At 43.8% G+C, this 15,140-nt stretch overlaps 1 protein-coding gene across 3 annotated transcripts in view; it reads right to left on the minus strand.

Moving 5' to 3' along the window:
* LOC135898896 (tudor domain-containing protein 7B-like) overlaps nt 1–15,140 on the minus strand; it is a 95,391-nt gene that overhangs the window by 62,747 nt on the left and 17,504 nt on the right. For 2 of the 3 annotated variants that reach the window (XM_065428102.2, XM_065428103.2), the window contains exons 10-14: nt 13,041–13,098; nt 7,492–7,641; nt 3,713–3,733; nt 1,560–1,709; nt 114–209 (exon numbers count right to left, since the gene is read on the minus strand). In XM_065428102.2, coding sequence (XP_065284174.2) covers nt 114–209; nt 1,560–1,709; nt 3,713–3,733; nt 7,492–7,641; nt 13,041–13,098 — 475 coding nt within the window. The remainder of the gene's footprint in view (nt 1–113; nt 210–1,559; nt 1,710–3,712; nt 3,734–7,491; nt 7,642–13,040; nt 13,099–15,140) is intronic. The other variant, XM_065428104.2, reaches the window with a different exon arrangement.

Below are 15,140 nucleotides of genomic sequence, written 5' to 3' on the forward strand. Positions count from 1 at the left end.
AGAATATGAACAACTAACATTTGTTAGTTCTTGAACACACACTTTACCCGCATACAAACCATCAACATATCACCCCCTCCCAAAGCAAAAGTTTTGTTTTATGGCAGACAAACCTGGAATGGTAGATTTAAAAATTTTGGATCCAGCTCCTGAAGCTTGTGAACCGGCACAGAGTCAACGTCACCATGGTCTAGAAAAAAGCACTCAGCCTGAAAAGAACACCAAAGCAACAAATTAACAAACCCAACACAGTGCCTTTCCAGTTACTAAGTCACATACAACAATGGCAACTGAGTTATTCACAGGGCTGTCATATTGAAGTCACAACACAGCAAGCACATACGTTTTGATATGCACGCTAGTCATGTACGGGAGAGCTAGCAATATACTCTTACGTTGCAGAAGTCACATATAATGATGTATTTACGATATTTACAAGAGAGACAACGATGCATAAACAAGATGGCTGTCGAGACTGATTCCACCTACGCACATTAAATTGTCTTCTTCCGACTGGTTCCACATTTGGTTGCGCAGTAACATAACCCCTGCCTGTAAAGGCGCCTTCTTGGCGTTAAATATAAGGGAGTTGAACTCGCGGCAAAGTAAGGCTTCAGCCGGGACAACATGATGGACGAAGCAGGACCCGACAGGACCCACATCAACAGCTACAACTCCGACAGTTGTGCTGGCTCAGCCGCGGGATCCAGAAACGTTGGGCTGCACTGACCACCTTGACGTGGAGGACTGGATCACCACATTTGGGCGTGTAAGTGCCCACAACAAATGGGATCCAACGATTATGTTGGATAACTTGGTCTTCTACCTACAAGGTACAGGGTTCAACGTAACAATACAAACATACTCTCATTAGCAAAAGTAATGAACAGACTTCTGATACTGATCTGAACTTTCACATCAGCTAGCAAAGATGTCTCTGCATGAGGATGTTCTTCACATATACAACTACTTAAGAATTAATAATAATTTGAAGTAGCAACAACTTGATTTGGGCGAGTTGGCTCATCTTGAGTAAAACTTGAAGCAGCACGAAGAAGACGAAGACAACAATGGAAAACACACACAACAGGACAAGCACCATGCTAAATGGACACTAAACCTAGTGTTCATGACACTAGGTTTAGTGTCCATTAACGTATTATCTTGCTGCATAAGATTATCCACAAGCCATCCGGCATTCAGGCATCCTTCCCTTTTATATCTTCGAGCGCGCGTTCAACCAGACAAAGCCATCCACTAAACATTGTTCCTTTTAGGCCACATATTGACTGTCTTAAATTTTGTTTCCTCCGGCTTAGAACTGAAATCTGGAACCGTCTGGATGGTTTGCTTCGTGCATTGCCATTGGAAGAGTTTGTTGAGCAATTACACAATTATATTACCTGTTGATTTGTTCTTCTCTAGTGTCATTTCTTTTGTATGTACTAAAACCTGTACCCACTCCTGCTATGTCTCGAAATAGAGACAGCAGTATTTGTAAGTAATAAATGAAGAAATAAAATGCGTGTGCACCCTCCAAAGATTATATGCTTGCTTACCTTACCATCTTGTACTTCAAGCACTTGTACTCGCATCCAGTTGTCTTCTACATTTGTGGCGTACAGCCAATTTTTTTTAGCTTCTGAGACAGGCAGCGAGTGTTCAGCGTAAAACTTGTCCATCTCTTCAGTGAGTTGCTCATATTGATCCTTTGAAAGACGAGGCAGAACAATGCTACCATGTTACTGCTGCTTGCACTAACAAAGATGCATTTGTTAACTACAAAATTTTATAACTCTAACATGCAACGTGAATGTTCATTGTGAAAAAGACTCCTGTGGGGAAGCCGGAACGTAAATAACATTTTTTAAGCAATTTTGGTCGGTGCCCGGATCTCTTCCTTTTAAGAATTTTTATTACAAAGGCAAGCATCAGAGGACCACTAAGGGCACTCTAAACCATCAGTACGGAGAGACTGCATTGGCAAAACAGTGCTGTGACACATTCAGTATCGAACTAGAAGGTGCCAATATAGCAGCTGATCAGATTTCAACAAAACTAAACATTCTAAGTACACACAACAAATCCCTCTCATTGTTACATATTCTTTAAAAAAATTCATTAATCCCTCTTTCAGAGGAATTGATTATAACACAAAATAAAATGTGTATTCAAATGTGTGTTGCACATTCACAAATACAAGTCCATACATGTGCACAGTCTTATTTTAACTACAGCTTCACCTGAAAGGTGAAGCAGTGATAGTGAGAGCAAGCACTCGAGCCCTGTGCTGCAGCGCAGCTTAAACAGTGCCTTGGAGGCTACCAGGTGTCATGGGCACATACGACATGACGGTGAGTGCGTATGTGGTGAAAATGTCATTGAAGCTCCGGTGGCATCGTGCGTATGCGTGCCCATTCACACATTCAAAGGTGAGCACACACATATTTGGAAAGCACGCTTATCAAATGGCATCTCTAGGCTGAAGGCGAGCATGCAGTGACAAGCAAGCAACCTTGGCAGAGTGGGAGTGCCGTTTCCCTCCGTCCTCTCCTTGACAATTGCTTTTGCCCAATCCTCCACCCACCTGCCGTCACCGATAGCCAACCAGCCTACCAATCTCTGGTAACCTTCCAACACGGACAAGGTACCTAATTTTAAGCACATAATGGCATTTGCGAATGTTGGCACTGGCACCATTACTCCTTTACAGATTCCGCCTACCACCTGGTATAAATTGTGACCCTAAAGTGCTCTATGTTTCATTATTGCTGCATTCTGCGTCCCTTCATTTCTAAATTATCTTGGTGAGTGCTTGAGCAGGTCTTTCCTTTGTTTATGTATACGCCCAGGTATATATGCCACTTGGCTATGGATATGACTTGCTGTTGAATTGATACTGCATCCTCACTCATCATCATAATTCCAGATTTCTCTGTGCAAAATTTAAGGCCTAGATTTGACGCTGTACTGCCACACATATTCGCAAGTCTCTGTAAATTTCCTGCTAGTAGCACTATGTCACCCGCATAAATCAGCCTAGGGGGAAAGTTGCACACTTAGCCCCTTACACTTTACAAGGTAAGTCAAATCCTAATTCCCTGTTTTCCAGTCATCTTTCTACGCCCTTAACATAAAGCGTGAGCAACAATGCAGACAGAGGGAATCCTGGCTTCAGTTATCAGCGAACTTCCACAACTTTATTCAATTTCCGGTCTTCCCATACAATTTATACACGACTGTCCTCATATACCTCCCTTAGCAGCTCTACAAAATCGTCATTCAGGCCTTTGTGCTTGAGAATATCCCACAGCAATTCCCTGTCTACATTGTCGCAAGTTCCCTCAATATCTAGAAATGATATCCATAAAGCTCTATTCTAACCTATCACAAAATAGTAAAGTAGCCATCTTGTGGGAATGCCAGAAAATTTGTGTGATGATTGCGTGATGTACATACGTGGGACAAATTTTTGTCGAAGCTTGGCAGAAAACCACTTTTGTGTTAAAAACCTCACAATGTTTGTTCTATGCCAAGAACAAGTTTGCTACAGCGAGATTGGAAACAGAAATGGTCATACAAATATTCCACATTTCAAATTACTACAGTACAGCTTGCTTCCACACAAGCCACACTTTAGGATTTCGCAAGTAACACTTTCCAGTACATAGTCTGATTAGTGAATTCATGACAGTGTTGTCAAATGACTTACATATGTTATATTGGGTACATCCTGAAAAAAAGATTGCAAATGGTGCAAGCAAAGCATATTCATTAAACAGAAAGCAAAATTAAGTTTAACTAGGTCATTACAATCTACACTATAAGACATGACACTTCTTCATGTCAATGTCAAAGTTATTAGCTTGCACCTAACAGTAATTATAGACATTCTTTTGCAGATAGAGCAGTGCTTATAAATTTAGAAGTAATTCATGCCATCCTGTGCTTATCAGGTCAAATTTATGCATCTAAACAGCTACTGAAGAGCGGCCTAATGTAAATGCTTTGATCATTGAGGTGAACATTATCACTTGAGGGTAGGATGTAAGGATTCAAGGATGTAGTGTGAGCTCAAAAATAAGTCTACAGACGATGAATGTTAACTGCAACTTCTCAGGACCACAAATTATCTGCATAAAGCACATTTTACGGTTCCTTCTAACAAACCTTAAAAATATCCACGCTCGTACATACAAAAATGCCAAAAGCTACTGAATTTCCACACTCACAAGTTTTCAAAGCTCTTATAGGTAATCACCTATGATGACCATCAATATTAGTTGATTACTTTGCCAATACACTTGGTCTCAGATATTTTTTATTGCAGGCTATTCTTTAAATATGAGGTGCTTAATGACTGAAGCCTCTAGGTTTCTTTGGTCATGGAGATTGTGTTACTATAGCACCACTTAGTACAGTAACTGTTTGCCTGAAAAGGCAAAAGAAAAAGCATTAACCAAAAAGCCCTTTCACTAAGGTATATTAAGACGCATCAAATATCATATTGGGTGAGCCAAAATATAGAAGAATCTGAATTACAAATTAAGTCATAAACTTCTTGCAGGTCTTTGTTTCCCCTTCCAGCATTTGTATTTGATGTGCTAATTCCCTTTATCAGCTACTTCAGCCTGAATTGTGAAACCCAACCAAACTGTGTACATACTACAGCAACATTCAAATTTACACGAATGCAACAGCAGTGCGTTGTATCATCCTTATAGTGCACTGAATTCATTTAAATAGGCATTATGCGCAAGGAAGGCACACCAGCCTTGTCTCATATCTGGGTAAATATAGAGGGACAAGTTGACTCTAACAGTCACACACACCACACAAAGGGGGAGAGAAGACAAGGCAGCTGGCTCACGTGCCATCAAGCGAGCCAGACTGCAACAGCAAATGGGGCTCTGGACTAACGGCTCACCCCTCTGGGGACAACTAATCAAAAAAGACTAAATAAAGTTTTGTACTAGTATAACTACTACAAATACTACCACAGTCGAACCCAGCTATATCGAACTTGCAAAGAATTGCCTATCAGTTTGATATAGGGCATGATTCCGCTAAAGCCTGCTAAAGAATTGGACGTCGTGAAACCACATACTGTTTATAAAATCCCTTTACTGATAAAGCTAGCTTAGTTTTGCATGAAATGGTCCTGTATTTTCTCCTGCTTGGACAATTTCGCTGCCTGCGACGCACGCACTTGTCCACATTGTCTAAAGAGTCGGAGCAGCTGAGGCCACAATCTTTCATACTCGCATAGAAGCACCGGACTAGTGCGAGTGCACCAATCACCACAGAGGATGTGGGCAAAGGGCCATCGTTGCTTTCCTCGTTGTGCCCACTTTCGCTTGTGCTCAGTACAATGTAGGCAACGTAGTCTTCGTTTTCTGGCTCTCCCGTGGTCGCGACACCATTATCTGCACTCACAAACTCGACGACCATTGATTCATCTATGGCTTCCGGAAATTCTGACAGCTTGCTCCAACTTCAGCAACACCGGCAACGGCTTCGTCGCACTCATCAGAATTTACAGTCATCACTAGACACGCGGAAGCTGGCACGTCTCAAGCAATTCCTAATGAACCACTTGTACACGGCTGTGCGTCTTCATCGGGCGGCACGGGCAATGAGTTACAAGTTTGGCAGCTTTAGCCCTAATCTCCCCCTTATTTTTCAAGATCATGCTGAGAGGGCTCCTCGGAGTCTTGCACGCTGTGGGGACATCCGACTTCTCACTGCGTTCGATCCAATTTATGATTTTAAGCTTCACGGCGAAAGGCAAATTCTGCCGCTTCATCAGGGCAGCAGTGCGAGAGCAGGTGTAAACACAATGAACCAGAAATGCAGCGAGACAACTCCCACTTGCGCCATCTTGTACGACGAGGGCACGAGAGCCTCTGATTGGTTATCTGAGCAAGCGCTGCGGTCGGGCCAGGATAATTTTTTTGCAGGGGGATGTCGACGGCTCGCCCGATGCAGCGCGGTCACGGTAGGGAGAGCGGCTGGATGGAGCCGTGCCGCCGGGTTCCCCGCCACCGCGAGGGAAAGCCAACTTCCGGGAGCACTTTTGCGCAGCTTCTCGTTCGATATATCAGGAGTCATTGTTATTTTTGTTTGAGCCTAACTTTTGCTATATATGCTCATTGTAACTATACCGTGTTCAGAAATTTTTTAATATAGAGAATAATTCTATGTAAACGGGTTCGATACAGCCGGGTTGAACTCTACTATGAATACTACAACTACAGTAAAACCTAGTTGATATGATCCTGCTTTGTTTGATTTCCCAGCGGCATTAGCGATCAAGAACAGAAAAAATAATCCAGTAGTTACGCTTCCTTTTTAGCAGTTCATACATTCCCGGAAATCACAATCCATTGGCACACATTGCCAAACATAGATTGTATTGTATGTTTTCCAGCTGCTACATCCCATGTGAACAAGAAAAGGCACGAGGCACACACGCTCGAAAGTATTAGGCACCCGCCAAGGCAGCTTCCCCAAAGTACTTGCTCACTTACTTAACGCGAAAATGCTGGCACGCACTTAGTTTTCTCTTTGATTACCAGCAAATCTTCTTGTGGGTTGTTGCACATCGCATTCGCTGCTTTTGCTGCCAAACCCTATTGCGGATAGGCATCTTCATCTATATGTTTCACAGCAGATGTGCCACAATGTTGTTGGGAATGTACTGCATGCTTTTAAAAGGCGTTAACGAAAAACGTACTGCTCTTCCCTGCTACAAGAAGTGCAAAGTGAGCATCCTGTTTCACTGTGGCAGCATCGTATCCAGGCGCCTCACAAGGTTTGTTTCGGTTGCCGCCGCTGCCTTAAAACATGCAAAAGTAAAACAAAAAAGACCGTTTCTGGCAACTCGAGCCTCAGCAGCTAAACGCACATCAGCATCTTATGCCGCAACGATTCTCTCCAAGTGTTCATGTCAAAACATCCTGCTAAAATGCCCAGCCCGATGAAGCTGCTGACCCAGGCTGAATTTGAGGAGCGCAAACATAAGCTTGCTAAAGCCATAAAAGCGAAAACACTAATCTTGGGCTACTTCGGCATGTATTCATCCTGCAACGATTTGCGCAACGCTTTGCATTACGTAGATGTCACCACATTTAGTCTGCCAATCTTTTTTATGACTTTGGGTCATACGTTTTCCTTTTTAGTACATTCTTTTTTTTTCAAATTTTTCAAATACGTATGAACAAGGTTGTACTTATTACTCCATAACCCCTCTGCACTCATGCATTCTTGCTGGGAGCCTGTCCCAAAAAGAGCGGTACAAGACAATGTAGGGGTAAATGCCAGTGCAGTGCATTAATAAGATTTGCTATCGATGCGATAAGCCACAGCTGCATTCGTGGGAACACAGCTTATGTACTACACCTCAAGAACAGTTGCTTGCCAGTGCACAACCATGGCGCAATCACATGCAAGCATACAAAAGCGTGTGCGCATAACACAAAACAGACTTACAGTAAAGTCCAGCAAGCGGAAGAATACATCCGCTGTGCTAGCAGCATATGTGATAAAAACATCCCAGTGGTTGCCCTCGGGAAGGGGCAGCTTGTCAGGAACAGGGCCATGCACTGGGCCTGCATCAGTCACGGACCGCCGGTGCCCAGTCTTGGAAAAACAAAGACAAAAATATTGACAATTTTTCTCACACCTGCATAAACTCCATCAACTATCCAAATACTGCACAGGCTTAGAAACGGCCCAGGTAGTCAACTCCATTGTAAGGGTCCTTCCAAATAGGCACGTTCTAAGAAGACCTTGCAATCATCTAGAATGTCAGGTAATGAAGTCAGCACTAAGACGAAGGACACAGAAAGGAGTGCACGGCACGAGCGATGACAAGTGAAACTGAATCACAACTGGTTTTTAGGCCCTTATAACTAGGGCTATGTGAGTATCAACATATTGTTGCAGGAAGGAAGAATTTTAGTATAAATCAAATACAAATAACTAGCTTCAAATATTGAATAGTGACATGCACATGCATTTATTAGCAAGCTTGCTTATCTTAACATGTTGAAACATCACAATTACTTTGTCAATAGAGACCTTTAGTATAGGGAACGCAAGCGGCTTGCGTACGCAAGAACTAGGGGCGACGTCACTGCGCATGCGCAGACCGCTACGTCTACTTGCATCCTTGGGTTGTTTGGCCGGCCGAAAACATCGCTGCCCCTAAGCGGTCACATTACCCACGTGACTCTCGCGGTGTAGGAGACCTTACGAGTAGCTAGCGGGTAGATAATCTAATAAATCTTTCGCCAAGCGTCAACAGACGTCGTTTTTATATGTATTAGAGAGGTTTAGCGTGTCCAGTATTCGGGTAAACGCAGTTGGGGCATTGGGGCAGAGCCATAAGCGGGAACGATCTGCATGGTGCATCCACCTGGCGGCGCAAAGCTCAAACGGACAAAAGCAGCTAATATTGCTGTAACCAAGTCTATTCTACTTCGCTGAAGTAGGTAAAGGCAAGGCGCAGAAGACCAGGACTTAGGAAGAAGAACACAAACGACAAGACGGGCGCCGCTAGTCTTGTGCCATACATGTGCCATATTATTACATGGATAAACTTGTACATCAGCAGGAGTAGAAAAAATATACAAAGTTCATGCTGCAATATTTGGGTTGGACAGGTAAATGTGCCACAAAATGCAAAAATAAAGGTAGTAACAAAGTGATAATGACAATAAACGAAATAATTACTGAGATGTAAGTAGATCATTTTCAACAAGCGTGATAAAGGCAGTTACTGATGGACTATTAACAGAGCTTTCGTTCAAAGCATTCCAATCCCATATAGCCTGCGGAAAGAATGAATACCTGAAAGTGTCAGTACAGAATGCAAACATTTTTAGTGTGTGTGGGGTGTTATTATGTGTTTTCCTCGTTTTAGATTTCATTATGTATCGTGAAGTATCCAGATTTAATTGATTGTTTATGAGTTGGTAAATGGTTTAGAACATCAATATAATGATGTGCACTCATACATGATTTCAATATAATGAAACTTCACTGCTGCCATGAAGGAATACCGAGACAATAAATGGAAACTTCTGTGGATGCAAACTGTCAAATGATTGAATTACAAGCGGCTGCTTGAGAAAGCACCCCTCAAGTGATGCGCCACGAGATCAAGAGAACCCGCTAAAGTGGTGCAGCATCATGTTCTGTATAAAGCCTGTGCACTATATGCTTTGAGGGCGAGTGAAAGCATGTGAGGGTGAGCCTAGAAGAATGGTGGCGGATATAATGAAGCCAGTAAAATTGGTAATTTGCTTCGTTATATTGAAATATTGTTATATGTAGCTCCTACCTTTTACGCAAATAAGTACAGCCGCTGATAATTTTTTTTTACACAGAAGGGGCAGCAAAATTTTTAGGGTTATCAGCCAATCAGAAAAATAAAATTTTGAATGAGGGAAAAAATGCATTTTATTAAATTTGAGAGTCGTCGACAGAGGATATGGTTTCATGCTGTGTCGACGACATTTTCACATTGGTGGTATGAAGTCAAGCCAGTCACGCTTTTGTGTCCACTCTGTACCCACGGCGGATAATGTCGGCCGCAGTAGAACGACGCTATCATGAAAAGTGCCGGCAGCGGGGAGCGAATGCTTCCTTTGCCTCTCGCTTCAATGCGTCTCCGAAACTCGAGATTACACAACCTCCAGTACTAAACACGCAAGAAGACAGCGTAAATGATGCCACCCCATCTTGGCATGCCCACTCTTTACACACATGGCAGATTACTTCTAAAACAAGGCATTCAGGCTGTGAATGTGCTCAGCTGCACTGACAGGCATGCGCTGACTCAGCTGCACTAAAAAAAGGAGATGCACAGTAACCTGCTCTCCACTCCTTGCGCCCCCTTGCACGCGGTTGATCGCGTTACTGCAAGCTTGCTCTTGCTCCCCTCCCCCCATTTCCCCTTGCTCGTGCGAGGAAACAGCACTCATGAAGCCACCATTTTTCTTTCTTTCTTCCTCACCATCGCACACTTTCACTCGCACCTAAAGGACAAAAGGCGGAGGGCACGATACGATCTTATCGCGCTTGGACTTTACACGGGGCAAGGTGGGGCTTCACTTCTGCAGTCGCTCTTGTTGCGTATGCGTAGCGTGCCCGATTTGAGAGGTGTGTCTGCATGCAGTGGCTTCTAACTCAATCATTTGACCATCTGCGTCTGCAAAAGTTTCCGTTTATTTACTGACTCGGCATTCCTTTTCTGCAGAAGTGAAATTTTGTTATATTGAAGTTCTAAATTGTGTTCTATGAACAGGAGGTTATGAAAACTTAAATACCGTATTTACCTGAATGTAACGAATGTAACCAAAAATAGAAGTGAAAAGTCACTCCCCGTGTTACATGTGAATACTAGGTATAAAAATGCCAAGAAAGGCACCAAAAACTCATTAAGCTCGCTTAATGTGCTGCATTTACGTGCGTGTTGATTGACCTGTTCCTTCAAAGTCGCACGTTCCAAATTCAGCGGTCAACCAATGCACGAACCACAGCCAGGGCTAGTCGTGAATGCAGAGCAAACGCGAAAAAGGCAGAGCAAACGACACCAACAAGAGCGGGCCAGCGACGAGTCACCTTGGGGGGACCAGACACGCCGACGAGCGCTTTTCTACGATGAGCACCCCTTGGCGCGCGAAATGGACACGCCTTTATCTCACCACTAGGTGATTCTAGTGACGTAGCGATCTGTTTGGGCCACTGGCGGCGCGTCCTGGGCACTTGTTTCCACGATAGTACCACGTGACCTACGCCACCGACTCCTCAGGCAGTGCATAGCTGCACTCTCTGTTTAGCGCTTCAACACATTGGTCTGTTCCTGCCTGCTTAATGTGCCTACATCCAAAATGGCATGCTCTCGCACTCAGTATACCACTGGCTTCAAACGCAACGCTGTTCTACTCGCCGAAAAAGTTGGTAAATCAGCGGCCGCAAGAAGCCTGGACATCAACGAATCGACGATAAAGGGCTGGAGGAAGCATCGCCAGGAGCTGTTCCTTGGGTGTTTGCCTGAACAAGCCGAATGTGGAGATTGAATGTGGATCTACCTCAACACCTGCAGAGAGACTGAGACGCCCGAGTGCATCTACTGTTGCCCAGTGGGTTTCAGCTGCTTGGTATGGACTGTCTCATGAAACAGTCTACCGTGCATTTAAGAAATGTACTATTTCAAATGCCCTCGATGGAAGTGAGGACGATCTGCTGTGGGAAACAACTAGTGACAAAGAGTTGTGATGACGACAGCAACGGCGACATCAGTGGCAAGGATGAAGATTAGGCATAGTTTGAAGGTACTTCAATAAAGCTGCTCTCGACTTTTCCTATAGCTTGTTTCCTGCGTTACATTCGTGTTCTATAGTTTCGGTTTCTCGCGTTACATTCGTGTTTTTGCGTCTTTGACCTTGTACGTTCGCAAAGTCAACCCTCACGTTAAAATCTTGTTCTTTCTTTCCCCCGGTTTCGCCCTCGCAAGGTCGACCCTCGCGTTACAAGTGGGGTCACGTTACATTCGGGTAAATACGGTACTTCGTTATATCGAAGTTTAACTTTAACCCATTCTTCAGCAGATGCTGCGAGAAGCCTTTACACAAAAGCTGTGACCAAATAAAAAGCTGTGTCATTTTGATAGTTTCCCACACGATGAGTGCTGGTGTTGTGGGCACATGCTTAAGCAGAAACGCACTTAGGGGCCCAAGAAGAAATAAAAGAGCCATAAGCTTCTCCAAGCTGAAGACAACAGCAAAGTCAAATGATGATTTTTGGCCAACCTCCATGGACAACTTGACAGCAATTGTGGCCTAACGACAGCGCAGTAAATCAAATGCATGCAAGGGGCACATCCAAGTCATGCGTGCCAGTGCTACATGCGAAAGGTTTCATAGTAAACATAGTCCTTGACCTTTATTCAGACTCAGCAAAGACCACCTAAAAGTCCCAAATAATTAGGAGTCCAAAATGTTGAATTAGCTAGAAAATATGTGTTTTTATTTCACAAGTAGCCAAAAAAAGGTTGTCGATAGAACAGACTGGTGGGCTAGTTAGTGTTGCATAACTTGATGACGAAGACACAGCAGAAAGGGACAAAGACACAGCGCTTCGACTTAATCCCCTTCTGTTGTCCTACGTGCTCTCTTGTGCTTAACCTCAAATTAGGTTGTCAATGCTGCTCCTGCTTAACCTCAAATTAGGTTGTCAATGCTGCTCCGTGCATATACACCTGCCTGTGATCCTGTTAGTCCTTATTTCGACCATTGCCGTGCTGTCACCACAGATTGACGAAAGTACAGGCACAAAATCTCCATCCTCTGGTGACATAAAGAGAGATAGCTTCGGCAGACGAATCATCATGCACTTCTTAGCGATAGTAATTGCCCAGTACTTCGGACGTCACCACCCTCATTGAGGCATACATAGAGGATGGATTTGGTGCCATTAAGAACTGCTTGATGATTTTAAGTGACAAGAATTCATGCTAGCAATCAAAGAAGTCACCCGGGACCGTGTTACTATTTAACACTAACAGGGACAAACGCTGGATGCTCGCATAACAAGCCACAAATGCAGCCAACTTAGCAGCTTGGCTTGCCCTGTGGTATGGGACACATGGTTTGGGCACACTCAGTGACTAATCGAATGACTACGCTTCGTTGGTTTTGGTTTCGAGGAGGCCGCTGCAACATATCAAAACAAAAATATTGCTTTTTCTGGTAGACTCTGTGACCGAATTAGCTCACAATCAAGAGGCAGAGCCAAATTATCAAACAGGGTATTGTTAGGTGTCTGAAATTTCAGTCATTCTTATACATTACGTTCACAGGGCCAGTGGCAGTACCGCAAGGCTATACGAATAATTGGGCATATCCGTATTATCAGTGTCCGAATTATTAGTTGGCGACTGTATGGCTTCCTCTATTATCAGCAATAGCAGCCTATTTTCTAGATGAGTGCGGAAAAAGGCATACTCCATACAGTGGCAAAAAGAAACGCACCTGGGAAGTTGTCGGTGAGTTTGTCTGAGGATAGAGAATGCAGCGGTTCTCCTTGCAACTGGATGAAAAAGAAAGGACGGGCAAACATAAGTATTTACTCTTCAGGAACAGCATAGAGTATATGTTCTTTTTTTGAGTTTACATCATAAAAACACTAGGTCCTGTCTAGACTGGCATATTAACGTTCAAATTTATTAAATTGGACAAAATTCACCTAATGCAAAGCACGGTGTGCAAGGAAACAATGTAAAGGAGAAATATAGTGCATGACATTACACTGTACAATTTCAAAAAATCTCTGTGATGTCACAGATTGCAACAACTGGGTGAATCTAGTTACCATATTTTTCAGAAGAAAAAAAAAGGTTCATAACACAAGAAAACAGAACAACTATATATATGTATTGTCATATCATAAGAAGCCAACAAACACTGACACCAAGCAGAACATAGGGGAAATTACTTGTGCTTAATAAATGAAATAATGAAACGATAAAGTAACGGAAATGAAAGTGGATGAAAAAACAAACACTATATATATACATATATATATATATATATATATATGGTCGATTCCGGATATATCGAACTTGAAGGGGATCGCGAAATAGTTCGATATATTGACAATTCGAAATATAAGATATGCAAGTCAAAAGCTTCTCTAACAACTCCACACATCTCAAGGCAGTTTCCCGATGTCGTGACTAACGGGAACTTACTGATCTGTGCCTCCAAGGCGCGTAAAAAAAGAAAAACACAGCACGATGACCAAGCACTTTATTTCGGAAGAAAAATATCTGTGACCTTTGCTTGCTTTTTCTTCTGCACCATCAAGTTCATTAAGCTGCCCTCAATTTTACTGACAGTGTCCAAATGAGAAAGGCCAGCTCCTTCCATTGTGCCACAACAGTGGCAAATGACACTGAAAGGTGATACAAGTTCAGCTGCAGTGCATGGTGGTTGGTCCTCTTGTCAGAACCTTCGCTGCTGTTTGAGTCTGCATCCTCGTCACCCATGATGTCAGCCACATCTCCGCATCAGTGCGATCCACTACAGCTTGCACGCCGTTGTCAGCGCTGACGAAATCGCGTGCTGTAACGCCGCCTGGGATGGCGCCTGGGAATGCCGAGACAACCAGGCGTACAATGCCTTCTCAACCTTGTCAAAGGTTGGGACGTGCACACGACATGCTCCCGCGACTGGACTGCACTGCCTTCAGCTTAACATTGGCTTTGTTCTTGAGGATCGTACTCGGGGTGTTACGAGGAACTCCGAACGCCGCGGCGACCGACAACTTTTTCTCGCCAGCCTCCCCCCGTCGAATGATGTCCACCTTTGTTGAAAAATCCAGATTCTTGCATTTTTTTTGCGGCCATGGCTCTGGAACACGTGCCAAAAGCGGAAAGAAAAACGCACTGCACCACACGAGTCTCAAGCCTTTGCGCTGGCCTCGTAAATAAAAGGAACAAAGCGAATCAAAAGACGCACCGCTCCGCGTCTCCGCACTACCACAAGCCCAAGCTGCACTGACCTCATTCGTCTCGCTGCGCCAGCGGTGTCAGCCAACCAAAACACAGGAAACGGGCACCTGCGTTCAGCCTGGTTTCTCCCTCCCACTTCCCTTTCACACCTAATTGCACTCCAAGCGCTCCTCGTCACGTGCCTTTTGCCCACATGCCGTTACATCGCGAGAACATTTTACCCACATGCCAAGGCACGCGTGAGATCGTGGGAGCATCAGGAGAGCTTCGTAAGGAGAAGCGCACTTGCAGGGGTTGGGTATGGTGGGAGAAGGCACTTGCCGGGGCGCAGCTCAGCACGGAGTTCGATACATCAATATGACGGTGCACGGGAGTTCTATATACATGAACAATAGCGCTATACTTTTGCATGGGATTCCCAAGGGCATTTTTCAACTGTTCGATATAGGCAATAATTCAATATATCCGGGATCGACTGCATATATATATATATATAAATGAGAAGGAAGGGGATTAACCGAGGGGCCCGCTTTTTTTGTTAGTCATATCATAAGAAGCCAACAAACACTGACACCAAGGACAACATAGGGGAAATTACTTGTGCTTAATAAATGAAATA

This window comes from Dermacentor albipictus, chromosome 3, assembly GCF_038994185.2.
Source record: "Dermacentor albipictus isolate Rhodes 1998 colony chromosome 3, USDA_Dalb.pri_finalv2, whole genome shotgun sequence".
NCBI classification, from domain to species: domain Eukaryota; kingdom Metazoa; phylum Arthropoda; class Arachnida; order Ixodida; family Ixodidae; genus Dermacentor; species Dermacentor albipictus.